The sequence below is a fragment of the Mastacembelus armatus genome, chromosome 6 (assembly GCF_900324485.2).
Source record: "Mastacembelus armatus chromosome 6, fMasArm1.2, whole genome shotgun sequence".
Classification (NCBI taxonomy): Eukaryota; Metazoa; Chordata; class Actinopteri; order Synbranchiformes; family Mastacembelidae; genus Mastacembelus; species Mastacembelus armatus.
This window is the reverse complement of record NC_046638.1, coordinates 13,797,650-13,825,607: the sequence shown is the minus strand read 5'-3', so window position 1 is coordinate 13,825,607 and position 27,958 is coordinate 13,797,650. Positions and strand designations below refer to the sequence as shown.

Here is a 27,958-nt window from a genome sequence, read left to right as displayed (position 1 = left end):
CATGGATATGGTGTTGTAGAGCCTGATGTCAGTGTGGATGAAGGATCTCCTGTATCATCCAAAAAGAAAGTAAATTCTTCTTAATTTAATTATACATCAATGTAAACCCAAAATGTACTGTATTGAAGTTGTTAATAAATATATTTAAGAAATGCGTTTGAACTGCAGAATCATGTTAGTCACTAATGACTGCAGCTCATACATAAAGTGACAGAAATAACGTGGTATCTATGTTTATGTTGCCTGTTTTTAATTAATCAATTTTCATTATTCCGCTGAACTACTGGCGTTGCCATTTTCTGGACGCCAGGTGGCAGTATAACTTCAATATTTGTTTACACTCTGACATGACTGAACGCAAAGAAGAAGAAGGACGCGGTGAAGGGTCAAAAGAAGAAGAGGATCCGGACTAGCCATGGCCACAGCTGCGGATAGTGGTGTTAAACCGCTTCAAAATGCCATGAAAATGGCCAAAGCAGCAATACAGCTGGACGGAGGGAACCAACATCAGGTATGGTCCTACGCAGCTTGACTGCAACGATGAACATACATTTTTAACCTTGTAGGAGCCAGTGTGCAGTAACATTAGTGTAAACAGAGGGAGGGGCAGGAGCTGACATGTCACTTCTGTTTGTTGTTTTCATGGCTAACGTCTAGCGACTGAGCCATGGCATGACTTGTAGTTTTTAGGTCCAAACGTTTCACCATTAATCCAAGTGGAAGTGAAGTGAATCGGTGTGTGATGTTTACCAAATATCCTTTCAGCCTCTCTGGAATACCCGCTTAGGGTAGCCACGGGTCTTTAGGGCTGTCTTCAAATGTGTGTCCTCCTTTCTCTTGGCTTCCATAGAGGGGGGTGTTTCTTGCTGTATGATCCAGAGTCTTATTGAGGAGTTTGTGTTTCAGTGGATGATGGGAGTCGAAAAGAAGGTATTGGTCTGTGTGTGGGGGTTTCCTGTAGACTTTTGTTTTTAGTTTACTATCAGATCCGATGATGACCTCACAGTCCAAAAAGTCCAGCCTGTCCTCTTTGGTGTCCTCTCTGGTGAATTTGATGTTCGCGTCTACTGCGTTGATGTGATCTGTGAAGGCTTGAACTTCCTGGATGTTGATTCTCACCCAGGTGTCATCCACATATCTGAACCAATGGGTCGGTGCCATCCCTGTGAAGGAGCTGAGAGCTTTCTTCTCCACTTCTGTATAGAGATTGGCAACAATGGGTGACACAGGGTAGCCCATGGCATATCCATGTTTTTCTCTCTAAAATAACACATGAGGATGATATTGAGGTTGATGCTTCTGATGCATCTGAGGTTAAAGCATAAGTGGTACCTCTATTCTGCCACTTTTCTTGCTGTCCTTTCATCTTCCTGCACCAACTTCATGGTTTTCTTCCCAAAATGTGCTGAAATATGTCTGTGAATATTTCTGCAGCTATCCAAAGTGGGCTTTCAATAAGGGAGCACCCACATTAGGCAGGAAAACAAGTGACAAAGCTGAGACTAGCGATCCACAGAGGAAACACCTGGTCATTCCTTACGTAGCGGGTGTCTCAGAGAGGCTTAGAAGGATTTCTGGGAAGCATCACATACTGGTCCAGTAGCCCTGGCTCAGCTTCTAGATCAGTTCGCCTGGACGCCTGAGACTCTTCACAGACTCATGGCTAACATTGGCACACACCACAAGGACTGGGACTAAAAAATGAATTATTAATGCCGGAAGGGTTTTCAAATGCTTATTCTATAAGTTCATCAAGTGTCATTAATAATATGTACTATTAACTGCAGCTGTTTTATAATGACCACAGACTACTTCTTTTGGTACTGCCACTATTATAACTACGTATACAGAAGTTAAGTTAGCTGATTTTTCTAAAAGCACGAAGACATCAACATTTTAAACACTGGGTAATGTTATACGAAGAAATCTTAAGAATTTACACTAATCTGTATTTATGCTGTGGTATATAATAAAGTTGTTAGATCATTTTTAATTGTACAGTTAGTTCAATTAGGAAAGATACAATATTAACTTTGAAAATAAATATGACCATTATTTTACACAGAAAGTTGTACTGTATGTCTCATAACGTTAATAGAATAAATCTGTATGCTGGTTATTAAAATAACAAGTCAGTTTTTACCCTTTGCTGTCTTATTGCTCCATATTTTAGGATGATGCACTATTTAAATGCCATTTCCATTTTTTTTACTCTGAGCTCAAATCAGGACATTAAGTGGACATTTCAGCTTAATTACTGAAATTGAGCAAACAAAAATGGCTATAATGGGACCAATACAGTAAAAGAATGACTACTCATCCTTCATACCCAGTTGTTCCAAAGGTTGTGGGTGGGATAGTGTCTTTTCCGTTATGGAATGGGCAGAAGGGGATGTGTGCACCCTGAACAGGTCAAAAGTCTATCATTGACTAACTTCAAACTAAGTACCCGTACTGATTCAGAAGTAACTTGTAGAAAAGTAAAAAACCACGACCTGAAAGAAGTTTAACATCAGTGTCATGACTGGTACCTCAAATTGAATTGATTAATGCAATGCATTTACAGTCTCTGGTTCTTGCATTGTTTACTGTTTATCTTAACAATAAAAGCCTATTACATGTTTGTGGTCTTTCTGCAGGAAGCTTACTGTGAATACCTCCGGACCATCAACTATATATCACATGCACTTTTGGAGGAAGCTGGGTCACAAAGTAAGATCTGAGTAGTGAAATAAATTATATTAAAGACATATACTGAGATGCTTCACAATAAGATATCTAATTTCATGATAGTTTCCTCTGTTACCTTTTTTATGTGTTTACTCAGTTTTGCATACCATACTGAGGGGTCTAATCAGTCTTTGGTGAGATTTTGAAATAATAAATCTCCCCACATGCCTATCTAGAGATCTGTGTGCATCTCCTTCTATATATTAAACAAACAACTCCTAGGATTTTTAACAATTTCAATGTGGTCACAATGCTTTGTGATGATTCTATTAAGTAAATAACATTGATATTAATCAATAAAAGCTAACATATCACTATTGAACTTCTTCATTCAAAGATAGTGTCAACATAATAGCCTCATTGTAAGGTTTTACTTTAAGAGCTATTTTGTTTAGTTAGTTATTTAACTGCGTAACTCCCAGTATTTTAGAGTAGGTAGTAAGCCTCTCACTTGTTTGTGACACACTCAGATTTTTTTTTTATTGCATTCAATCTGGCCCTAAAATTAAAAGATTTCTTCAAAATGTGCTTGCTATTTAGAAAATATTTAAATGCAATGTTTTCAGACAATCTTCAAACCCCTTTCTTGTTTACAGCTTATACCCTGCTGTAGATCACTGTACTATTTGAAACTGTCTGCACTCCATAGCCATAATGGGAATGGAAAAATTCAGACCCTTGTCTGTAATATTCCGAATGTGGCCATGTGTATGCTGTTTACTTTCCTTGGGAGGTGCTTAGACCAGAGTCTAGTCACCCGTGGAAAAACTGCACTCATTTAGAAAGACGCACACCTTTTAGCTATTTCATTTAGGAAGAACAATGTTTGAACATCTGTGCACAGGGTTGGGACCTTGAGCATTGTTTTAATTTATTTTTTGTATTTCTCTCTTATGCTCTGTACATTACGGTTTGGATCTTGTTTTTTTGGCAAGTAGCAGATATAGTAAAGTCATGCTGACTACTGAAAAATTATAACTATTTTGTTGTATTGTTGGTTTCTGTAAAAAAGAGGAATTAAATTAAGAGGAAGCATAGAGAGGCAGAGACCAGTACCTATTAGGTTCAACACACTGCAGGACAAAAAGCAAGACGAGGTTCAAAGAACTTTCTATAGGTCACCATGGTCTTCTTACCATCAGGGCCAGGAAAACTGTTCAGAATTGAGGGAAGGATGAATGCAGTAACCTAAAATGCAGTAACCTGAGACTGGGCAGATGTTTCAACTTTCAACATGACAGTGACATGAGACTAACAGCCAAGAAAACACTGGAGTGTCTTCAAGACAAGTCTTTGACTGTCCCTGAGTGGCCCAGCAAAAACCCAAACTTAAACTCCACAGAGCATCTGTTGAGAGTTGTGATGGCAAAATGAAGGCTTTATGAAGCTCTGATTCTTTTTGAACCAGTGTCAAAAATTGGTTCACTACTCAAAGTTTCATCCAATATGTCACTGATGGGTGACATCTACTGGCAACGGTGGTTGTTGCACAGCCAAATGAATCCTTGCAAATATGATGCACCTTTCATGTGTATTATAAGATTTCTTAACTCATGTTGTGACAATTATTGAAATGACCAGGCATTCCAGCCTCATTCTATATGTCTTTGTTTGTGTCCCATATTAAAAATGATCTGCCTGAGTAGTTCCATCTATGAAATAATAACTTAAGAAAAAATAATACATTTTGAAATGGACTTGTTATTATTGATTCTGAATTACATACTGAACTGGGAAAATGTTTTGCATAATATAATGAGGCAGTAGGCATGATTGTGTTTGGTGTTTTCTTTTACTTTGTTTCATGTACTGGATACCTTATTTGGTATGGTGCTTGGTGTACTGGAAATGTGTTATTGAAAAGTCTGAAATTCACAAAAGTGAAGGCTATTAATAATAATAATGTACATGTGGTACAAGACGTGAAATGACCTTTCATCCATCTTAAATACACTGCACTTACGCCAAGTTTCAAAGCTCCGCCTGTCAAATCGAACCAGTCAGCTGATTCAGTCTGTATGAAGCAGTAAAATGGTTCAGACGTCATCAGTGATGTCAACTGAAGCTAGCTCCGGCCCACTGCTTCACAATAAATAACCTATTGAGTTCGAAGCATGGTTCGAAGCCTCAGTGTTGGAGGTAACATCACTATTTGAGAGACCTGAAAGTGGCAGTTCACAGACACTTCCTGTCCAATCTGTCAGAATATGTCAGGAAGACTGAGATAAACCTCCCAAATCCAGGTGTGCAAAGCTTATAGAGACTGGCCCAAGAAGACTGGAAGCTGTAATTGCTGCCAAAAGTATTTGATTTTTTTAAACACATTTGTAAAATTGTGTAAAGACGTCACTTTTTCATTATGGGTTACTGAGTGTATATTGGTTATTGGTTGGACAGCTTCTATTTCAATCTACAACAGAATAAAGTGAGGGGATTTAAATACTTTTTGAAGTTGATGTATGTATTTGTATTATTAAAAAGCATAAAAATAGAGAGAAACATATATAAATAAACGTGCCATGCATATACTGTATACACAAGCACATGCACAAATTTGTACATGCAGTATACAGTACTGTGCAGAAATTTTAGGCACTTTGGATGTTTTAGATTATCACACGCCATCAGGTGTCAGATTGATCCCAGGTTCATTGTGCAGGACAACAAGTCCATAAAGAACCCACTAGAGTTCAGGAATAGCTATTTTCAGAGGCAAGAAGAACCAGGAGTCCTGCAGCAGATGTTCTGAGCTGCAAAAAGCCCAGATCAGGGCAGTGTGAGTCAGTCTGGGATCATATGAAGAGACAGAAACACTGGGACAGTGAATCTACAGAAGCTTTGCAGCAGCTTCTCCAAGGTGCTGCAAAGTACCAGGACAAACTGTGTGCAGGTCAGACCAAAGACAACCACTGCTGGTTTAAGGGCTGCAAATGCTGATTAGATTTAGGTTTAGTTACATTTACTGCATCTGGTATGAAGTTAATGTATACATGAAAACACAATTAATGTAATTTATATTAAAAACATCCCCTTTGTATTGTAGTGCCTAAAACCTTTGAACAGTACTATATATATAGTATATACCTACTGTATGTATTTAAACCAAGAATATAGCATATGAATGTAATGTAATCATGTGTGAAATAATCATATGATACATTGCAGTCATGGAGATGACCAGTTAATCTTGCTGTATTTTCATATATGAGGTTGTGGAGAGTATATTTAATTGGCTCACAAAATGTGATGTAATTTGTGCACTGCTAACTTTCTACTAGACCTCCTAGAATCATCTGAGTTCTAAACATGTGACAGTTAATTGATTGGTCCAGGCACCTAATGGGGACAGGCAGAACACAAGCAGCACCCTCCTGCCAATGTAGTTAATCATTCTCACCAGAGATGAACTAATCATCTTGACGTAGTTGAGTAATTGCTTGTTTGTATCACACTTAATCAGATCTTAAATCCCAGGTCACGACACGGTAGACCTACAGTACATGAGAGTAACCTTTCTTAAAAAAATTACTACTTATTACATCCTCTGTTTCTTTCTATCCCATCCTCAGAAGAGAAAGAGATGTTGGCAGTGGAGGTGGAGCGGATGTTGACGCTAGCTGAGCAGTGTCTGGAACGAGCCAAGTCATTTATAGGGAAGAGCACTGATGCCCCTGACCTTTTGGCCCCTGTTTCCTGTTCACCTGGCCAATCAGAGTCTCATCAGACTGTTGTCCTCCCAGTTGCCATTTCTGCAAACACTGGTGAATACACCCCCTTTCAATCAGAGGCATCTCCTTCATTAACAAACGTCTTAGTCAGTGCTAGTTGTCCCAGAGTTCACAAGTCAAAACTAGTGAATTCATAGCTACAAGTTTTTGTTGCTGAAACCAATCAACACACTATTTCACCTCTGCTGTTACAGTCTCTCCGCCTGGAACTCCTCTTGACACAGTGCGGAAAGCAGCCAGCCCAACAAAGATCAGTCATCGCAGGGTGCTGTCAGATGGCAGTGGGGAGCTGTCCCCTTTTCTTCCTCCTCAAGTCTTTCAGAGACTACAAACAGTAAAGTCAAAGGACATAAGCAAAAAGTAAGGACCAGCTTTTATCAGAGAGGCCAGATGTTACTCCTTTTCTGATAGCCTGTTGACTTTACAAATTCAGTACTCTAAACTGAAAATAAGAGTCTAAACTCCTCACAGTAATACCCCAGTCATGAGGACAGGTTTAAAGACAGATTGGTTTGTGTGCTTTTTGACACACCCCTTAAGTAACATATTGCTTGTTTATACTTTGTGTGTGTGTGTGTATTGTAGGGAACTGACACCCATTGAACAAGCATCACGTTTGAACCAGAAGTTGAAAGCCAATTATGAAGCTCGTCTGGCACGGCTCACACCTGATCAGGTCTACCAGAAGACGTCTCTGGTAGGAGACTGTGTGCGCGTGTGTGTGTGTAAGAGCACATGTCTCATCTCCTGACTATATTATCCTCTAGACACTGAAACAGTTCACCAATTTGACGAAGAGTTAATTAAGGTACAAGTGCAATTTTTTAGAACTAAACAATTTCTGTTTTTCTTTCGGAATTACCTCCTACTGTGTAAGGACTACAAAAAATCCACAAATAAGGACCTGTTTTACATATGGACTTTGGTCATAAAAGGTGATCTAAGCATCATCTAAATCAAAAGTACAGACAAACACAATACGCTTAAGCTAATAAAATACAAGTAGTTATAATCTTTCATGTCTTCATTACACAGTCACAGTGCTGGTGGGAAAAGTAAGTGAAACCTCGTATTTAATATAAGTAGTTGATCTTTTGGCAGCAGTAACCTCAAACATGCATCCTATAGCTGTGGATCAGATCTGCACAATGTCCATTGGGAGTTCTGGTCTTTTCTCCTTGACAGAACTGCTTCAGTCACCTCTGAGCTTATTCTACAGCAGCTCTGATATGGTCTTAGCTCTGACTGGACCACGTTGTTTGTTTGAAGTCATTCTGTAGTAGTTTTACTTCAATGTTTAGAGTCAATGTCCTGTTGCTGCCACTTCACCTGTTGGACAGCCACACTGACATTTCACTATGGGGCAAAATTTTGGACGTACATTCTTTAAACTAAAATTTACTTTGATACATTTGGAGTTAATTTCTCTTAAACCTTTCATTCAGGCCAGTCAGCAGTTTAATGTGAAATTCCTCTCAGACTGTGGATCTATTCGCTGAAATATTTCAACAAGTATTGGATGTATTATGATAAAATTTTGCACAGACATTTGTTTGTGATGCCATCATCAGGTCACATATTTAATTTATCCAGTACTTTCGTTTATGGCCAGATACCTGCAAAACTAATTGCCCCTGTGCTTCAAAAAATAAATCTCAATCGTAGGAAACCGAAATTTGATGTTTTTTGTTTTTAAAAAAAATATTTATCTCAACATTTTAAGCGTCAGCGTGTGCTGTTTTCTTTTGAATTGTTTTGAGATACTTCCGGTGCGGCATCCATGTTAACTTGACACATGTGGTTGATGAAAAGTGGTTAAATGAGTGAGGGGGACTGGGACAGGGCTGTTTATCAGCTGTTTATCAGCTTTTTATCAGCTTTTTATCACATGTTATATAAGGCCAGATAACGATCCAGCTAAAACTAGACTTTTCTCTTCTCGGGGTCTCGAGATAGAAAAATGATGGTAAGCCAGATGCCACAAGTTTAGTTTTAGCACTTTTCAGCCATCAATTCAGTGTCGTGTTGAAAATTGTTTTAAAATAACAATAACCTATAACTCAGATACGGAAAATGTTCCGTCGTCCAGTGGAGCTCCGCGCCTACTGGAGAAAACTGAAGGCGTTTGTGAAGGTAAAGTAATCCGCTCCTTCAGGCTGCGTAGGACTGACGAGATACCAGCATTCAGTCCCCATAACCGACATTTATCCCAAATTACAGGATTTAAGATTTTTGTGTCTTCAGTGTCAGCAAGTAGCGAGTAGTGTGCTACATTTTTCCCGTTCACAGTAACACCTGGTTGTTCATGAAGGTTGGAATCGTCTTTCATAATGTAAAACACTATAGAAAGTATAACCCAAACTTTTGGTCTGTGCATTGTACTGCAGGCTGCACTATTCTGGTTCACTTAACTCACCTAATTTAAGATGATCGTTTAGGTTTGTTGACAGGTATTGTATGTATAGATTGGCATTAGGCCATGACCTTGTGACTTCACTTTTCCAACATACTTTTCTTTGTGTGTAGTACGTTGGTGCTACCTGACTGTTTTATTCCTCTGGCCCTTCTATTGTTGAATTGATAAATGTTTCACTTTCAACTGGTGTGTTTCCCAGTTTCTTTAAACATGCAGTTCGACCAGTACTTAAGAAGACGTGTTTGGACCCATTACAACCTAATAATTATAGGCCAATTTCCAAGCTTCCTTTGGTGTCAAAACATTTTTGAAATAGTAGGGTTTCCGCAAAAAGCATTTGGCTGAAACTGCTTTGATCAGAGTGTTTGACACTGTTGATCACTGCTTAATGATTAATAGACTTAAAAGAGGTAGGGTTGTCTAGTTATGTTTTAGGATGGTTTTCATCTTACCTCACTGACAGAAGCTTTAATGTGTTTGCTAATCAGATTTTTTTTTTCTGAAACAGCACAGCTTTCATGTGGGGTACCACAGGGCTCGCTTAGGACATGATCTGTTTCTATTGTACATCCTCCCTTTAGGACAGATAATTAATCAGTTTCTAGGTGTTTCTTATCATCTTCATGCAGATGATATCCAGCTGTATTGCTAGCATCAAACAGTGCAAATTTTTTTGCAAACTCAGATAAGACAGAGATCTTGCTCCAGAAAGCAAGATCCCCCTGGTTAGGCATAACATGGGCATCCTAGGCACATTTGTTCGGTCTAGTCTACGTCTATTGAGCATCACACAAATCAGTTAATTAGAACTGCTTTTTCAGCTGAGGAACATTTTGAAATTGAGAACCATGGTGTCAAAGGTGGAACTTGAAATGATTATTCATGCTTTGATTTCTTCACCCTTGGATTACTATGACAATCTTTTTACATGCCTTACTCAAAAGGACCTTCACCACCTCCAGGTTGTTCAGAACTTCACTGCAAGACTTTTGACGCACACTAGGAATAGAGTACACATCACACCGGTTTTAGCAGGACTTCACTGGCTCCCAGTTCATTTTAGGATTCATTTTAAAATGTTTTTTTTTTTTTGCACGTCCGCTTCTTCAAATCCAAACTGTTCCCAAACAACGGAACTGCTTCTATCTCTTTTGTTGACCAAAGACTTCTGTGGCTGCTCTTTTTCCACCATCTGCACTTGTGCTGATTTTTAAATGCCCCCAGATACCACATACGTGACTGTCACTGACAGTATAGGCTGAAAGAGTTCGGGCTGCCAGAGGGTTGAAGTGCACATGTGTGTCATTAAGAATTCAGGCCAAAAAAACTTGGAATAATGGAATAATTGTTTTTTTCTCAGTTACATACATACATTAGTTGCACAGCCCTAAGATGTGCTTTATAAATAAACTTTACTTACTTACTTACTCTGATATCTAGAAGCTGTCCACAAGTTATTTTATTGAATGACTTGGATTTTTCTCTACTGAAACTTTACATCTTAATTCAACTTTTTATATGGTTTCTCCTTGTAATATGTAATTGCATAAATGCTTGTAGTTAATGAAATGTCCCTTCTCATTTGCAATGCAGACGCTTTCTCTCCAGCGACAGATGATGGAGAACCTCATCATAGCCAAAGCCAGACAGGATGCTGTATCCTTGTGTTGTCAGCTTGTGTCCTGTTTTCACAGTACTGTTGAATCTTTGTTGTTTGATTTAGATTGGCTTCTCATTAAGGAATGGTGTGAGACTTCATTGCAACGTCTTATCTGACCTGATATGTCTTAAGTGATAACATTTTACCTGCTTTTCAAATTCCTGATATGGGAATGGACAGATAACAAACTTCAGTCTCAAAAGGAAAAATATTTAAAAGAAAAAGAGACCATTGTATCTACTCTGGTATTTGATGTGTTTAGGAATTTTGCAGCCAGATCAGTAGAAGATGCATGCAACAAACTGTGTCCAGGCAAACATTATGGGACTAGTTCTTATTATAATTTTTACTTGGACATGAGACATGTGGAGTCAGAAACAGCTCATATGAAGGGCAAAACAAACATTTAGGTATAGATTTCTGATTAGAATATACAGTAGGGCACTGAGTGTCACTGTAAACCTTCAGAATCTTCTTGGCGAAACAGTCCCACACAATCACAATAGGACCTGTTAAAGAGGTTCTACAATGTTTAATATATCCAGTTTGAGGTGAGCATGCATGATAATTTCCATACATGTTCTGTTTCACTCTGATCTAGGAATACATGTTGAAGCCCATTGTTAAAAGCAAAGTCTTTCACTGGACAGTTCATTTTCTTGCCATTTTCTTGACCCTAATGATTTTCTAGTTCTCAGAGCTGCACGTGAGATAATTGAATTCTGTGTCTGTTATTGCACAGTTTCTCAAATACTGATGGTCAGGACTCATTGTGAGTAGCATTCCTCTGAGGACAAAGTATTTTTGGAGCTTTCCTTAATGTTTGATGTAACATTAGCTCCAGAGGAAAATGGAGGAGCGAAGACTACGGCTACAGGAAGAGGCCAACAGGTAGCCCTTAGTCCTCCACAAGCAGACTAGATCAGGTCAAACTATTGTTTTAACCTGTGCCTTTTTGTTTTATTCACTAATTCTGTTTAAGTATCGTAAGTGCCTTTTTCCAAACAAGAGCTGCCTAGGGGTTTAACTCCCTGTATTCACAAAGCAATCCAACAGTTACTTTGCTACTTCAGGTATCACAACAACCTTGCCATGTTAGCAGCTTAATGTAGACTTTGATACTTTGATTCCTCAGACACGTATGAGGCTTCACATGTTGTATATACAACCCCAATTCCAAAAAAGTTGGGATGCTCCATGGGACGTGTAAAATCTCCATAAAAGCAAAATGTAATGATTTGCAAAACTCATAATCCCATATTTTATTCACAACAGAACGCAGAAAACAAACGTTTAAACTAAGGAAATGTACCATTTTAAGAAAAAAGTCGTTTTGAAAAGGCTGGAGAAGTAAGTGGTGTGTGGTAAGAACTGGAAGAAGATGTACTTTATTAATCCCCAAGGGGAAATTCAGTTGTTACAGCAGTTATTAAATTTGAGATTATTTAAATTATATTGATTAAGTGAGATATGGAAGAACATAATGCAACTAATGGTTAATTGGCAACAGGTTAGTAACATGATTGGGTATAAGAAGAGTATCTTAGAGAGTCAAAGTCTCTCAGAATTAAAGATGGGCAGAGGTTCACCAGTCGGTGAAAATCTGCATCTACAATTGTCAAACAATTTCAGAATGTTCCTAAACGAAAAATTGCAGACTTTGAATATATCATCAAAGGATTTTGAGAATCTGGTGAAATATCTGTGCGCAAGGGACAAGGCCAAAACACAGTATTGGATGCTTATGATCTTCGGGTCCTCAGACAGCACTGCATTAAAAACGGGCATGATTCTGTGGTGGACATCGTTGGGGTGGGGTCAGGAATACTTCCAAAAATGACTGACTGTGAACACAGTTAGCTGTGCCATCCAAAAATGCAAGTTACAGCTCTATCATGTGCAGAAGAGAGCCATACATGAACATGATCCAGAAATGCTGCTGTCTTCTCTGGACCAAAGCTCATGTAAAATGGTCTGTGGCAAAGAGGAAAACTGTTCTGTGGTCAGATGAATCAAAATTTGACGTTCTTTTTAACAACCACCAGTGCCACATCCTCCAGAGTAAACAGGAGAGGGACTGTCAGGCTTGTCAGTGCTCAGATCAGAAGCTTGCATCTCTGATGGTATGAGGGTGTTGGTGCTCATGGAAAGGGCAGCTTGCACATCGGGAAAGGCCCTATCAATGCTGAATGATTTATCCAGGTTTTGGCATATCTTGAAATGGACAAGAATCCTCAGGACTGTTGAGCAGTTAGAATCCTATATCAGGCAAGAATGGGACAACATCCCTTTACCAAAACTACAGCAACAGCTTTCCTCAGTTTGCAGATGTTTACAGACTGTTGTTTAAAAAAAAAGGGGGGGGGGGTGCTACAGTGTGGTAAACATGTCCCAACTTTTTTGAGACATGTTGCCATCAGTTTCACAATTAAAATGGTACATTTTCTCAGTTTAAAGATTTTATGTTTTCTATGTTCTAATGTGAATAAAATATGGGTCTATATGAGATTAGCAAATCATTGCATTATGTTTTTATGTCAATTTTACACAGCATCCCAACTTTTTTGGAATTGGAGTTGTATGTGTGTTCTAGTTTTGGAAATTATGAATGATGTTACAATGTGAGATATGATAGTCTGAGATGGCATTCACTTTTTCAGTTTTGTGCAGTTGAAGTGTTTATATACACAAATACAAAAAATAAACTCTCTAAGGTGACAGTAATTCAGTTAATATTTTTATTAACTTTCTATACTGAAATCACTAACATGCTGGTTCCATACTGTAGTCTCACAATGATTCTTGGTGTACACGTTCCAAAGGTGGATACATCTAAGCCTGGAAAGTACTAGCTGCCAGTATAGATATCTATATATTATTTTTGTAATTGCAGGAGATTTGCAGCATCTGGAGCTGTGACTGCAGAGGAGCAAGAGCAGCGGACTCTCTATACCAATGTTTTGGAGTATGAACAAGACCATGTACGTGTACAATTAAATCCTATAAAACATAATCAGAAAACGCATAAAGGAAACTGTCATTTTTGGCATTTATCAGGTTAAGGTTGCTCAGTTAAAGTAAAGATTCAATAAGTACTACTATAGGAATGACTGTCATTTATAGATTTTTTTTTTTTTTTGTCTCTTTAGGAATGGCCCAAACTGTGGAAAGCCAACATCAAGGAAAATCCTGATAACCTTACTTTGGTGTCACATCTGGTCTCCAACCTGCTCAGGTAACTGACTGCAACACAAGCATTTTTAATGAGATTTCAGTTAATATTTGTGTTCTAGTGTAGTAAAACTTAAATAATGGAATTTGTTATACTATTGCAGTACAAAACCAAAACTGATTGTAAAGTGTGTTGGGTTGTGAACTGGCTTGAAGTTGCATTTCAGCCACTTACTCTGCGTTTTAGACTCACGATAAAGTCAATACGTCAAAGATACATATGCAGCAATTACTGGAACCATATGATATGTTTCAGACCCTAGTCATGATGCAGTACAATTCAACACAATCTGTTTCAGCACAGTGCAATTCAGGGCGATGTGATGTGACTGGACACTGCACAGGAATGAGTCAAATAATCATTTTATAATCAATGTAATCAAATAAAATTAAGGCCTTTTTGCCCCAGTTCTATATAAGTGTTAACTGTATGTTGCAAGTTTATAGTACAGTACAGTTATACCTGGCTCACAAATTTAATGTGCTCAAAATTAACAAGAACCATTAAGTAGAATATGAAAAACCTTGTGCTTAACACCTTTTAAGCAGCAGTTAGGCAATCTCACCGCTGAGCAGCAGAAAGCATGTTCAGTATTATTCTTATTGAATACTTAGACGTAGAAGCCTGAGGTGGATTGGATCCTGAGGCGGGGGATGCTGGTGAACTGGCAGACTGTGCTCGACTGTGGCGCATGCTAATGTTCACAGCTGCTCTACTGATGCACTCACATTGTGCCCACCTATGTTTGTGCATCAATACGAATCGGTTAATCTTCCCCATCCCTGCTACACACGCTTATGCAAGCATCATATTTACACATTTCACAGTGTTTACGTTTTTAAATTCAACTCAGTGCTGGCTTTTGTTATGTCAACACGCAATTGTTTTTCTTGGATAGGTTCAAAAGTTCAACACAGTCTTGCTTGCTAGGCTTGCATTAGCCTTCTAGTCAATACATGACAGTTTGTGTTTCCTTAGAGATAGCTCAGTTAGTATGACTCAAGATTGTTACAATACACACTTATATCATATATGGATAAGAGGGATGTGTAGCGAATTTATTCGTGTACATACTGTAGAAATATGCATTGTTCTTACATAAGGATGGTGAACTCTGTGGATTGCTCCTAAAGGTAAAGTTTTCTTAATTGTATGTAATGTGGGCACCAGATGAAAGTCCACATACATTTCCACTTGTAGTGTGTTTGTTATTTTGTTCCTTGCACTAATATTTGTACTGTGTCCTCAGCCAGTCTGAACACCCTGTAGTGAAACTGTTGAGGAAACACCAGTATCGGATTTACAACAGGCTCTACCCCATCGTTAGTAAAGGCCTTCCCAAGAGTCCAGCTCAGCCTCTGAGATCTTCCAGCAGCACTCACAACCTGCTTCATTCAGGTGGGGCCAGAGCCTGGTGCTGTGCTGCATTGTTAGGGACACATCTACGCCTTTCATGTTTTTCTCAAGGTGTTAGGTCAGGTACAGAGGTATTAGAGGTGTTTTTTCTGAAAGGAAAACAAATCAGGAGCTATGCAATGGTGTTGTTCTACACTGTATCCATTCCTTTTATTACTCGTAATCAGTATTGTATAACAGTTATGTGTTACAATTGCACTGATTTATGTCAAAATTGTGTGGATCATACAGATACCCAGACGACGCCAACCAGGGCTGTGAGCAGTAGTGGCCACAGCTTCAGCACTGACTTGTCACTCTCCCCCTCACTGTCTCACAACCTCCACACCAAATATGATGATGACGAAGTGAAGGAGCCTGACACACAGGTGACAGTGGACCGGGATAACTCATTTGAAGATCTGGAGCAAACTCTGACCCAGTTGGACTGGTCCTCTCCCCACGGCAGCAGAGATGACACCTGTTCAGAGTTGGAGCTGGCCTGTGATCCTTTGATTCTGGATGAGGGCCAGATCCAGGATTTGGAAATCAAAGCACTGAAAGAACACCTGAAAGCCATTGTCAAAGACATTCACATTGCAATCGGTGAGTATGACGTTGTTGGATGTGTGTATATTTGGATGCTGAAAAATTGTCTTACCAGTAGCAGTTTTGTGCTACTGTTGAGTATGAAGGCTGAGTTTTTCAGTAACAAAGTTGACTATTAAATGATGAGCATGTGTTCTTTATTTTATATTTCAGATCAGCTTTTGTCACTGTGTTTGCTGTCTTTTGAGTGTCTAAACACAGCAAGCTACAAAGACCTGTGCCTTGCTGGCATTGAAGAAGCCTTCTTCACACCACTGTGGAGCGCCCTAGTGGCACTTTTCAGGTACAACAGCCACACTTCACATTTCACACACTGCAGCATAGGGCTGCTCAATTATGGAAAAAATCCTAATCATGATTATTTTGGTCATTATTGAAATCAATCATTGTATTACGTAATTACTCATTGACTTTGGAAAATTGTTGCATTTATTGAGCAAAACAATGAATTCTTAAGACAAATGATATAAAATATATTCAAATGTATCAATAGCATTGCTATTTATACATGCTATTTATACTCTTCAGCATTGCACTGAAGAGTGTATCTTTAATTGATGACTGTATAGCAAAGAACGTTGTGGGGGTTGTTAGTTGTTCTTTGTTTATTTTTTATTAGTTTGTCATATGTCAGCCTGTGTTTAAATTTTAGATGGTTAAAAGGATTTGTGGTGTAACCAAGCGGTGGCGACACCACTGCTTAGCAAATCTTGCACATAATGTTTTTGATCTACTTCCATGTGCATCGTTATGAACGTAGGCCAAAATAACTTAAAAAACGGAATAATCGTTTTTTCTCGATTGTAGTTTTTGTGATCGTTGAGACCCAAAATCAAAATCAATTGTACAGCCCTACTGCAGCATGAATCAAATCAGTTGATGGATCATGGATTTGTTTAAAGAATAGTTTTACTCAAAATTTTACTGACATATTGTGAAATACAACTGAATCAACATATAAATGCAACAAAGTCAGTATCAGACTACTTGCATTGTATGAGCAAATTCAAACCAATTGTTTGTACTAGTTCGCACTAAGGATGTTGGTAAATAACTGACAATAGATGATGTAGCCTGGTGCAAAAGATGCAACTTGGCCAGCCAGAACCACTCCTTTCTTAGCGATAGAATGTGGGTTTGGATCCCCTATCATAGAGAGTTTTTTCCTCTGGCCTCAAATGGGCCAATCACATCCGTTTATCTGCAATGGGACGGGCTTTACACTCCAGTCATCCAACCAGATTTAAACAATTCTTGCACATACAGACTTGTTCGTATTATGTCTCAATGCCAGTTCCATGTCCACAAATCTTAAGAGTTTAATGGGTTCCCCGGCCCCTAGGGGGTGCATTGCCTTTTAACATTGAGTTACATTTGTTGCCTGCAATGCATGTGAAAACACATATTATAAATAAGTCACAGTGTGGCTTTATGTGCTCAGTGATGTCATGTTGATAAACACAGCAGGATAAAGTTATGACAATGCTATTGTGCTATTATTATGCTATTGTTGTGTGGTGGTTTAGCTGAGGGACATGCTAAAATTGAACTAGCATCTTCAAGCCTACATTAACTGAGCAGCTGACTTTCAGACAACAGAGAGTACCATGTAGGTAGGATGTCAATACTCAGTACTCTGCTTCAGCATAATCAGCACAAGTGAAGAGCTCTGAAAGCGTTCTGATGCCAATAAAGTTGGGAGGACAGTGTTTTTATATCCCTGGAACACCTGTCCTTGATTTTTCACTATTTCTAGAAAGAAGAGTCTCTCCCATTGTAGAAAAGGTATGCATATAATCTAATATTTAACCAGTGAAGGGAGACCTGGGCGATGTTATTTATTCAGTAATGTTACAACCTATTTACTGTTACTGCAGCTCTTTTAGTAAAGACAAAATGGGTCAGACTTTGTTATATCTATGTCCAACACAATGAATGTGAGTTTGTCTTCCAGTGAAGCCTGGAATTTGTGCAGCGTTATGTTTTAGGTATTTATTTAGGTTGTTAGGTATTAACACATGATTGAAAAATAGCTTTACAGCTGTATTTTATAAATTAATTAATTAATTATTGATGTTAATGTGGCATGGTATTAAGTAATTTCTTTATGCATCCTTTGTACCTTAAATGGCTTTTTTGAAAAGCACTAACATGCTAATGGAAAACTTATATACATACATATATTCAACCTATACATTCAGTATAGTCTGTTTATTAATGATGGTTATTTTTATTATACTGCAGTTAAAACAAGTATTAGGGTTTGGCATGATTGTTTTGTAGAAATACAATGAGAGTTAAAGTCTCTCACTGACCAGCATGTGGCAGTGCTACTCTAAGTATGTCGGCATCTTCCCAGCTTCTCTTCTTTTCTTGAATCTTTCTTGAATTTCTCATTTGTGTTGGAAAGGTAATGTCACCTGTACCTCTTCCCACGTGATTATGGGACACATCAGCACTGTATGCAAAAGTATCATGTTATTTTCTGTGTCTCCTCCACACAAAGAGAACCTCTTAGTTTGAATGTTTTTAGAAAGTAATACCTGTGTAAACTATGAGACTGAGGTGATTTTGTTCTTTTGTGGTGATCCGTCTCAAATCGAAATGATGTAACATTAAGTTACATCAGGGACAAATGACATAGTGACAAGTTCACACCACTGCTATGGAACAGATTTAACCTTTGTCTATTCTTCGTTGTTTGCAATACACCATGACATCTTACAGGTTTGGGGAGGACTCATATGGTGTATAAATGAAAATGAAAAAGCTATATCTTTTCCTTCATTCTTCAGACCTGAAATGCATTCTCAAGAAATATTACTGAGACAATCTTCAGATTTCACATTGATTGATCGGATCTCAGTTTGTTTTTTCTTTGTTTTCTGCATATTTGAACTTTTATGTGCTGTCGTCCATAACTGCCAAGTCTACTGGTAGTCTGAAAGGGTTATAGACTTGAATATAACCAAATACTTATCTTTGTCATATGGGATTGTTCTCTGCTTCTTTTTAGTTGCCCCCAGAACAACTTGAAACTGGGGTTCTCAAACCTTTTTCTGTCATGCCTTTGTTTGGCTTTCTTAGGAAGGTTAACACAGAAAGGGAGCAAGCCTTCGAGACGAGTATGAAGCTATACCATGATGCCTCACCTGGAGATGTCGGTGTTCCTTTGAAGCTGTTCCCCCAAGACCCTGACATGCAAGGTTCCTACCCCTACGAGTCTGCTGTTCAGGAACTTAAGCTTCTTGTTAAAGACTACTGTCCACAGAAGAAGTTGGAATGTATTGGTGAGTCAGGCTGTGATGTTTTTAATTCTTCCACATACAAATGTTTACTTGTGAGACAGATGGCTTTTCTTAGAGACCATTAATTCAACCCAAAGAAGATAATCCACCCTTTTCTGGTAGAGCACCATGACCTCCGGCTTGGTGCTGACTCTAATCGTAGCTCCCCCTGTCTTCAAGTCAAATGCAGTATCTACAGGTATTGAAAAGTTTAAAATATTGAATTTAAAGTGACTTCGTTGTGAGGTGACAGTACTAACCAATACACCACCACAAAAAATATAAATAATAGTTTATATTGTCCTTACTGGATGAACTGCAGTGGTATGAAATGACTTTGATGCATTGCTTAGTTGCTCACTTTCTGTGTCTGTCTTTTGGTGGAAGGACAATTGGTTTAGTACAGGTTATGTTTATTGTTTCTGCTGTGTTGCTGTGTTACAGTTAGGACTTTACGCCTGATCTGTGCCTGTGCTGAGGAATACAGATGTCTTCATGAGGTGGACTCTTCACCCAGAACAGCTGCCATGTGAGTAAATCGTCCTATGCAGCAAGTGGCGATTCTCTGAGATGATGGTGTTAGATGCTTCACTGCAGATAATGACAAATCACTCAGAGGGATTTTACTTTAAAAAAAATAGAAAGTATCCTCAGGAATTAACGGTGTGTGAGGCATTTGGCATGTATTGTTATTTTGTTTTTCTGAATAGAATTGCTCCAAATATTTCATTACACTTCAAAATAAGAGCCCTTTCTTCATGGACTCCATTGTTATTATTTTTCAGTCTTGTGCTCCTTAAGTCCAGTGGAAATAGCCAAACATCATTTAAGGGCTTTCTGGCTCAGTAGCTGACATGTCAGGGTTCATCAGTGCTCAGCTAGGCCAGGCACAGCAGGGACTGTCCTAGGTCTATTGCCCCCTGTGGAGTGCCTCTCCCTGGCCTGGACTAAAAGTGGGTCATCCTGTCTGGGTTTGGAATAGACCCAGGGCCCAACAAAGATGAGGAGAAACAAGATGGAGATTTATGATGATGCACATAGCATCAGACAGCATCTCATAACGGCAAGCACAGAGTGCACTGTGGACTTAGTTTAAGTTGACAACCTTTACTGAACCACTGACCAAAATATGAATGCACAGAATCTTTTTTTAAGAGGGGCAGAAATGTTGTACTGTCACTGTCATCTCTGCCTCGTTTACTTCTTACTTGTGAGTTGGCAGACTGACAGTATTTTGACATTAAGAGAGTTGTGGTGAACACATTAGTGAACAAACTGAGGGCCAGTATGTTTTCCCAGGTGGGTGATGGTCTTATTACTTAATTAGCAGCATTTGCTGGCTTATTTGAAGAGGCTGTCCTGTGTTATAGATTATACACTTTTATTAGGGCTCAAAACAGCTGACATGAAACCCACTGGATATGTTACCAACATTTAAAGGGTTTTATGTGCACAAGATTAATGCTTGTAAAAGTCCTCTGTTTAGTGCAATCCACAAACAGTATAAAAACCTGCATAGTCTTTTTCAAAGAATTATCTTGTAGCTTGCTTCCTTTTCTCTTGTTTTCTGGTTTATTCATACATTCCTGTCCTCATTCCCTTTTCTCTTTTTTTTTTTGTTTATTTGAGAATGACCAAGGCCATGTCTGTTGCTCCATATCTGTCTCCTCGTATAGCAGTGTGTGTGAAGTGATCAGAGATGGCAGAGAAGGGTTTACCAGGAACAGCACTTGTAAAATATTTTTTAATGTACTCTCCACTGAAATATACAATTTACAATGACATAATACAGGTCAAAGGTATCTGAGTCAATTTTTTTTTTTTTTTTGTTTGTTTGTTTTTTAGAGGAATTCAATTATGGCTGACATCTCAAGAGTATAATCTGTAATAATCTTGAAATCATCACAGTTTGGCCAGAATACAAGATACATGAATCAAAGCCAGCACTTCAGGGGAACCAGTGTTTTTTTTTGTTTTGTTTTTTTTAAAGCCAAGCCCTGAAATTCTTTCCTCTAAATTTCATTTTAGGATCCCTGAAGAGGGACTATGCATGTTTGTTTCTTGTTTCTCCTGAATCCAGCTTAGTACAGACCCATATGTGCCTGCCTCTCTTAGCATATCAAAATACAGGTTACCTTTGTCAGGCATGGCATTGTGACTCAGAGACTGTTAATATCTAATTCAGATAGAATTTAGAAGTGAACAAGCTCATCAGATTTCAAGTGTGACTCTTATTTTATATTTATATTGTATCTTTAATTCCACTGCTTTTGCTCATTTTTTGCTCCACGCTTTTTACAGTGACACACACCACGCACACATTATTGTTCTTGTTGCCCCCTTTTATTCACTGTGCAGCAGTTTTCGTTAGTTCTTTGTCCTTGACCAAGTGGGAGCTCATTTGTTCACTTTTGTGCTTTTGTCTACATCCCTTTCTTTTCTCTCTTCTATTGTGCTGCTAAATTGGTCATCACTTTTCTGCTGTGTCCTGTCAATTATTATCCCCTCTGAACATTTCTGCTTTTTTAATTTTTCTATCCTCCACTAGATTGGAATGCATTGTAAACCAATAATAGCCTAATCTTCTTACTGAAATCAGTTTTTATGCATGTGGTAAGATCGCATTGTATCCTTGGAATGCAGAGACACCAGTTTTCATGCAAGAGAATCGATGTGTGTGTTTACAGTAGTGAAGTCAGAAGATTATAATACAGGGTTGTGATTGTGCGTATGTGAGGTCCAACTCTGAGTGGTTACATGAGCCTGACCACACCTTCCAGAACCTGCAGATGGAGTGTATCCAGTTGCATGCGGCTGGGTCAGTCTAGGGCCAGCAACCTACCTTCTCACGCAAACCAGCAAGCAGGCAGTTAAGCCTGCGTGTGAGCCCTGATAAACAAATGGTCACTGTCTGCACACAGGGAGAATGCTATCAGGCTGTCATCATCTCCCAGGCTGCAATTTGTCCTCCCAACAGATCTCAGGGAGAGGGAAAAAAAAACCTTTATCGTTTCCATACTTGAACCCACATCCCATTAAGAGCTACATTTGATTTTGTTTCCATTCAGTCCCCTGGGGAGCACATTCCCTCATACTGTTTAAACGTCATCCTCTGTTTTCCACTTCTGTTCTATTTATTTACTTCTGTTTTCATTTTTTTTTACTCATCCTCACTGCCTTTTTCCTTCTTTTGTGTGACAGTGGTGCAGATGACCTGTTGCCCATCCTGTCGTTCGTGGCTCTGCAGTGCCAGTGTCCTCAGCTGGTGTCCGAATGTGCTGCTTTGGAAGAGTTCATTCATGAAGGGTGAGTCATGTTAGAAAAAGATGATTAACGAAGGTCTCCTTTGTTTGTACCAAGTATACAAAGATTTGAATAGATTATAATCGGTTTTGAAGGAAAATGTACCTGCATGCTGCCCTTAATGATGTCTATGAAGTTTTTCAGTGGCCCTTGTATTTGGGATGGATAGATCTGGCCAGATTAGTATTAGTGGTCTACATACTAACTCAATTTATACTGATTTCAAAACTATTCTTGGTCTATCATAATATAGCACAGTCTGCATGCAAGCAGGCTGCTTCACTGTCAAAATATAGTAGCCATGATAGTATTAAATATTACTGTGTTAAATCTCAGTGAGAGAATGCTCAAGAGTGGACAGGAGGAATACATGTATATGAGGAGAAATAGAGGACAAGGGATTGGGCAGGAGAGACAAAGATGTACAGGGGGAGGGGATAAAGAAATGAGAGGGGAAATGGGAAGAATAAATGAATGTGAAGAATAAAGATGAGGATAAACCAGAATCAGAGAAGGTCAGAGGGAGGGAGGGAGTAATGAACAGATTTTGCTGCAATGCCAGTCAGACCTCATTGTATGGGTTTATTCTTTGTAAATTTCATACAATTTCAAGATACAGTTATAACATACAATTTCACTCAATGTGTCAATCGTGTTTCTCCATACTGTCTATTTTCTTTTCTACATCTGTAATATTAAACATTAGTGTTAGATTTTATTCATTGTAAATATGTAATTATATGTGCAGACCTCCAGATATTGCCATTCCAGGCCACTCTGACAGATCCTCTACCCCTTGGCTTAACATTTTCTAGTTCCACAACCGACAGCAGGTTGAATGTGGAATATAAAAAGGTATCTCATGGTAGTAATGAACCCACAGATCATCATCACTAACTTTGCTGTTAGCTTTACAGAGTGTTGTTAAGCTCATTACTTTGGTTTTCTGGCCCTAAAATGTTGTTGTTGTCAACTTGATTCTAGCAGGCCTTATTCAATAAAAAGCTCTGATAAACCCACTCTACATCATTTACCAGCACTGAACAGGTGATGTAGTTGTAGCTGCCGAACAGCCAGATATTTTTGCTGATGTTGCTATGTATTAGCCGGGCATGTAAAAATAGGAAATTGTTTGCTAAGATGTTTGGCATAACCATTTTATGACAGTGTGCACTTTTTTTATTTTCATGCTATTAAAATTTATTTCATAGCTGTATACATTTTTGCATCAGGGTTGAGGCCCTCTATGCACCACCAGTATAGTACTGAGGTTTTCAATTTAAAAATCCTTTGATCCAGTCTTTAATAACTAAGTTTAAGAGGTGTGTTAATGTAAAAAAAAAAAAAAAATATATCACTTGATATTGTATCTTTTTTTTTTTTAACTGCCAATTCAGTATCATTCAGGCTCTAGTATTTATGTAGTTCTGTCTATAAATCCAACACCACAGGTAAGTTGCTGTCTAATGTCCATTTGAAGCTGTTGACCAGCTTACTTTTGTCTCAGGTGGATGGATATACATGGTCTTAAAGCAATCATTCAAGCATATGCCACAATTGCCACACTAAAGCTGATTATGTTAGCAACAGTCAAGCAGGACAGTTGCAGAGGTCTGGTGGTCTTGAGTTGATACACATCATCATGAGAATTGTTGCGTGTGAATTCAGACCACACCCAACAGGGTTGCACATGGCTGTAAAAAAAAATGTGGGTTGTAAAAGCCAGCTGGTCAGATTGGCAGTAGCGAAGGAACCTCAAGATATTTGAGATTTTTTTTTTTTTTTCCCTATAAAAATCCAAATAAAGTGCCACTTGATGTTTATGCATTTCATTGGGTTGTAATGGTTCAAGTGCACAGAGAGGTGGAACACCAGCACAGACCACAAGGCTGTGAGAAGGTTGAGTGTTTTGGGACTGATGATTGGCTGGGTCAACTGGAAGTCAGAGTATTTGAGATTTTTACGTTCATTTATTCCTTTTCTGGTAATTCCTGTTTTGGTCTCCAGACTGCCTGTACTAAAATACTGCAGCTGAATGAGCTCTGAAAAAGAGACGTTTTGGGCTGCAGAGGGTATTGTTTAACTTGTCAGGCCCATACTGTGAGATAAAACAGAGGGATGTTTCATGATACTGACAGGGACTCCACAAGTCTTTGGTCTGTTGAAGGCACGCAAATTCTCACTTCCATTTGGCACCTTTGACATCAGAACTATCTGTCCGTGTGAGATGGGAGAGTTATGGATGACCACACTTTCTATGTGGATTAGCTTAAGTACAACATTAAAGCAACATGTTTATGGATTTTTCTGCCTTTAAAGTTGTCATCAACACTCTTCTCCATTTCAGCTATTTGATAGGAGAGGAAGGCTACTGTCTGACCTCCATGCAGAGTGCCTTGGCCTACGTTGAGTCACTGCACACAGGAGGAGCTCATCAGTCTGTCGACATGTTCATATAAAAAAGGTAAACAGAAGTCAACACTTCATTAAAATACAGTATGAAGAAGCATCATATAATCTTTTAAAGCAGCTCTCTGCTTTAAAGCAGACAACATAACACAGCTGTGTATCACATTGTCGACATGATTATTTCTTTGTGAATAAAACTTAAACCCGTAGAAAGGATCTTTAAAAAGTCTGACTGTAGTTCACTGCTTCACCTGTGTCACCACTTCCATTCATATCCAAAATGTTTGTAGTCATGGGTCAGTTTCCACACAGGTTCACATATTCTCTTGTCAAGTGTTTTTGACTTTTGCCTTAGAAGTGGTGTAAACATGCTTCCAACCCCATTTTTCATTTGAGGCCCATGTTCTTTAGAACAGACTGAACATGAAGCACAGGCCCTTCTTTGAGCAGTTTGGCCAGCAGTTAGGAGCAGAGATGGAGCTAAGACAGAGGGAAGTACGATGGAGTGAAGTAGACTGAATCTGATGCATTACACTGAGGGTTGAGGGTGTCGCTGAATGGCTTGTCTGGTGCCCAAGGTGATGTTTACAAACGGTTACTCAGCAGGACAGGACATGATGACACTGCATGTTATAAAGTGTGACATCCTCAACTGGTACTTTCCAAAACTCCCTGTGACACAATGATTCCACTGCAGCTAAATATTTAACATTGGAGACCACGGTGCTCCACTGTCACTAATCTGCTGGTACGCTTGGTCGACAAGTGGAAGTATTCAGACTATTTCATAATGTAGAAACAGGTTCTGGTATTTTTACTATTCTTACATCTGTAACTTCACAACTCTTTGTATTTTCTGTGGATGATTTATATCTATTCTGTTATATCTTACTGTGATCATGCTATCAGAATCATTTGTGGGACAGTTTTAAAAGATACGGCATTTGTATATTTTTCTTACTGTCAAACAAGCTCATGAAAAATTCTCAACACTGAACTGATCCTTATGACAAGTTTTATGCCTTTCTTCTAAGGGACATTACATTTGATTTTCATCTTCAGTAGGAACCTCAGGGTTGGCTCAGGGTTAAGAGCTATAGCCTTATGCATTAAAAGGCCAAAATATAATCTAAACCTGAATATTTCTTAAATATATTGTGTTGCCAGTAAAGTTTTTTTTTTTTTTTTTCCCCAGACTGCTGCAAACTCTCTATAAACAGTCCATCACACATTTCCTGCTGTTGTACAGAGAGGAAAGACCTAAATCTGTTATGCTGATGCAAGTTATCTTGTACAAACAGACCTACTGTATGTTTAACTGAAGGACTTTTTGTTCAGTTTTCAACAGAAGATTGGGCTGGTGCATATGAAGCATTCCTACCCAAACTGGACCCTGCATGGGGCCAAAATGGGCTTTTGTTGGATTTTCAGAGAATGTGTTTTCAAACTATAAAGCATTAACTTGCACTGCATACTTAAAGGGACCACTGTCAATACTGTTAAAAATTGACTTGTCAAAGGCAAATGATCCTTTGATTGTACGAATTTTTAGAAAAGAAACACCTGTAGATGGCTGAAATAACACACACACTACTGAAGTTTGTGTGTTAATGAGTGTCAATGAGCCCACTCTATGTGCTTAATCCCCATTCAGATGGGAGTGATATTACAGTGGTAGGTAGGAGGTAAAATATTCACCATGGCCCGTGGTAATTTAGCTCATTTCACGATTTGATTAGGGTTTTTCTGGACAAGAAGACTGACTTATATAGCATCAATATATTTACATTCATCCACAAAAAACAAATATTCAATCTGAAATCATACTGTGTGCATGATTTTTGTGTGTGTTCATGTGTGTTTTTTTTTTTAAGTTGACATGTAAATGTATGCACTGCCGGTGTTGAGGTCTTCATGGGTGAGGCTACACTGGGTAGATCTGTTTGCACAGAAATTTTCCTCCATTAGAGACACAGGCATAACTTATTGTGTGAAGTGTTCTTTGTAGCATCTGCTGACAGTTATTGTGTTTGTTTGCAGTAGCATGTTGGTTAGGCATACAGGACTTACTGCAGGGGTCTCACTTTCTTATTTTGTTTCATGGTTTTTTGTGCCTCTATGCATCTGCATTACCTATAGGACAATTGCCATTCCAATCCACAGGGATTTCCAGTACATGTGGTCAATATTTAGCCAATTGGATTAATGATAGAGTTGTTTTCATTATACAACAGTTGGGGGATTTATTTTACCTCCTTGTCTGCATACATTTCAAATTTGACCTTGAATTCATTTTCTAATGCCAAGGTTTAAAATCAAAGCCATCAAAGAAAAGCTAAAGGGTTTTTACATCTTATTTTCACAGCCTAGTTTATTCATTTCACATCTGCAGTTGAACAATCACAAGATGGGACCAAAATACTGAGCTCTGTAATATATTTGGAAATGGAGTATGCATATCTCAGTGTTGAGGGGTTTAGAAAATATTAGATGCCTGATATTTGTGTCATGACAGCTAGACATCTTTTCTTCAAGCTATGAGATTTTAAATCAGAGTGAATGTATACTTTGTTTTTTTTTTTTTTAATTTTTAGCCTGTTTCTTGCAAATCATGTTAAAATATCCGTTTTCAAGAGCATTTGATTTTTTTCTGCTTCTTTAGTGTGCATTCATCTGTTCTAGGGCAATGGCTGGATTCCATTTAGTTTTCCACAGTACAAATGAATTTTCAAATTCTAGGACCTTGGCTTTGTATTGGTAAGCTGCTACAGTGCTTTCTTTTGCCTGTATTAAACTCAGATATTTGAGAGGTAACAAGGCGCGATAGTAACGATAGTGTGTCTGTAGACAAAATGATAATGTGATAATGTGATTCCCAGGTTATGGCAAACAGATTTCATTACACCTACAGACTGAAAAACTGGTTTTATGAATTGTCATTTTTTTGTCACATTTTTCTTGCTTGAGTTATTTTTTTATTTTGTTTCGGGCAAAAGATGCAAAAATATGTTCTAGGAACTGTTGTGACTTTGTTACTACTATACTGGCATCTGGTGACATTAACACTGAAACCAGATTTATGACTATGTAATAAATATTTTATAATATGTCAGGATGCTGTGATATTTTGCAAGGTGGAATAAACCACTACATTTATGTAAATGATTTATTGTACTTTGTGTTGCTTTT

General features: G+C 38.4%; 1 protein-coding gene across 2 annotated transcripts; it reads left to right on the top strand.

The window, feature by feature from the left end:
- Window positions 1-379: 379 nt before the first annotated feature.
- Window positions 380-27,934, top strand: vps9d1 (VPS9 domain containing 1). Of its 2 annotated transcripts, XM_026312054.1 has the most exons (17): window positions 384-511; window positions 2,640-2,712; window positions 6,300-6,491; window positions 6,653-6,818; window positions 7,044-7,155; window positions 10,468-10,530; window positions 11,373-11,425; window positions 13,428-13,515; window positions 13,684-13,769; window positions 15,016-15,164; window positions 15,414-15,767; window positions 15,924-16,053; window positions 18,858-19,060; window positions 19,502-19,586; window positions 22,259-22,363; window positions 24,708-24,824; window positions 25,965-27,934. In XM_026312054.1, exons 1-16 carry the CDS (start codon window positions 416-418, stop codon window positions 24,817-24,819), a joined length of 2,067 nt encoding a protein of 688 aa, XP_026167839.1. In that variant the 5' UTR covers window positions 384-415; the 3' UTR covers window positions 24,820-24,824; window positions 25,965-27,934. The 2 variants fall into 2 exon arrangements, with proteins under 2 accessions (XP_026167840.1, XP_026167839.1); XM_026312055.1 differs by lacking the exon at window positions 2,640-2,712 and having other exon boundaries at window positions 380-511.
- Window positions 27,935-27,958: the final 24 nt, after the last annotated feature.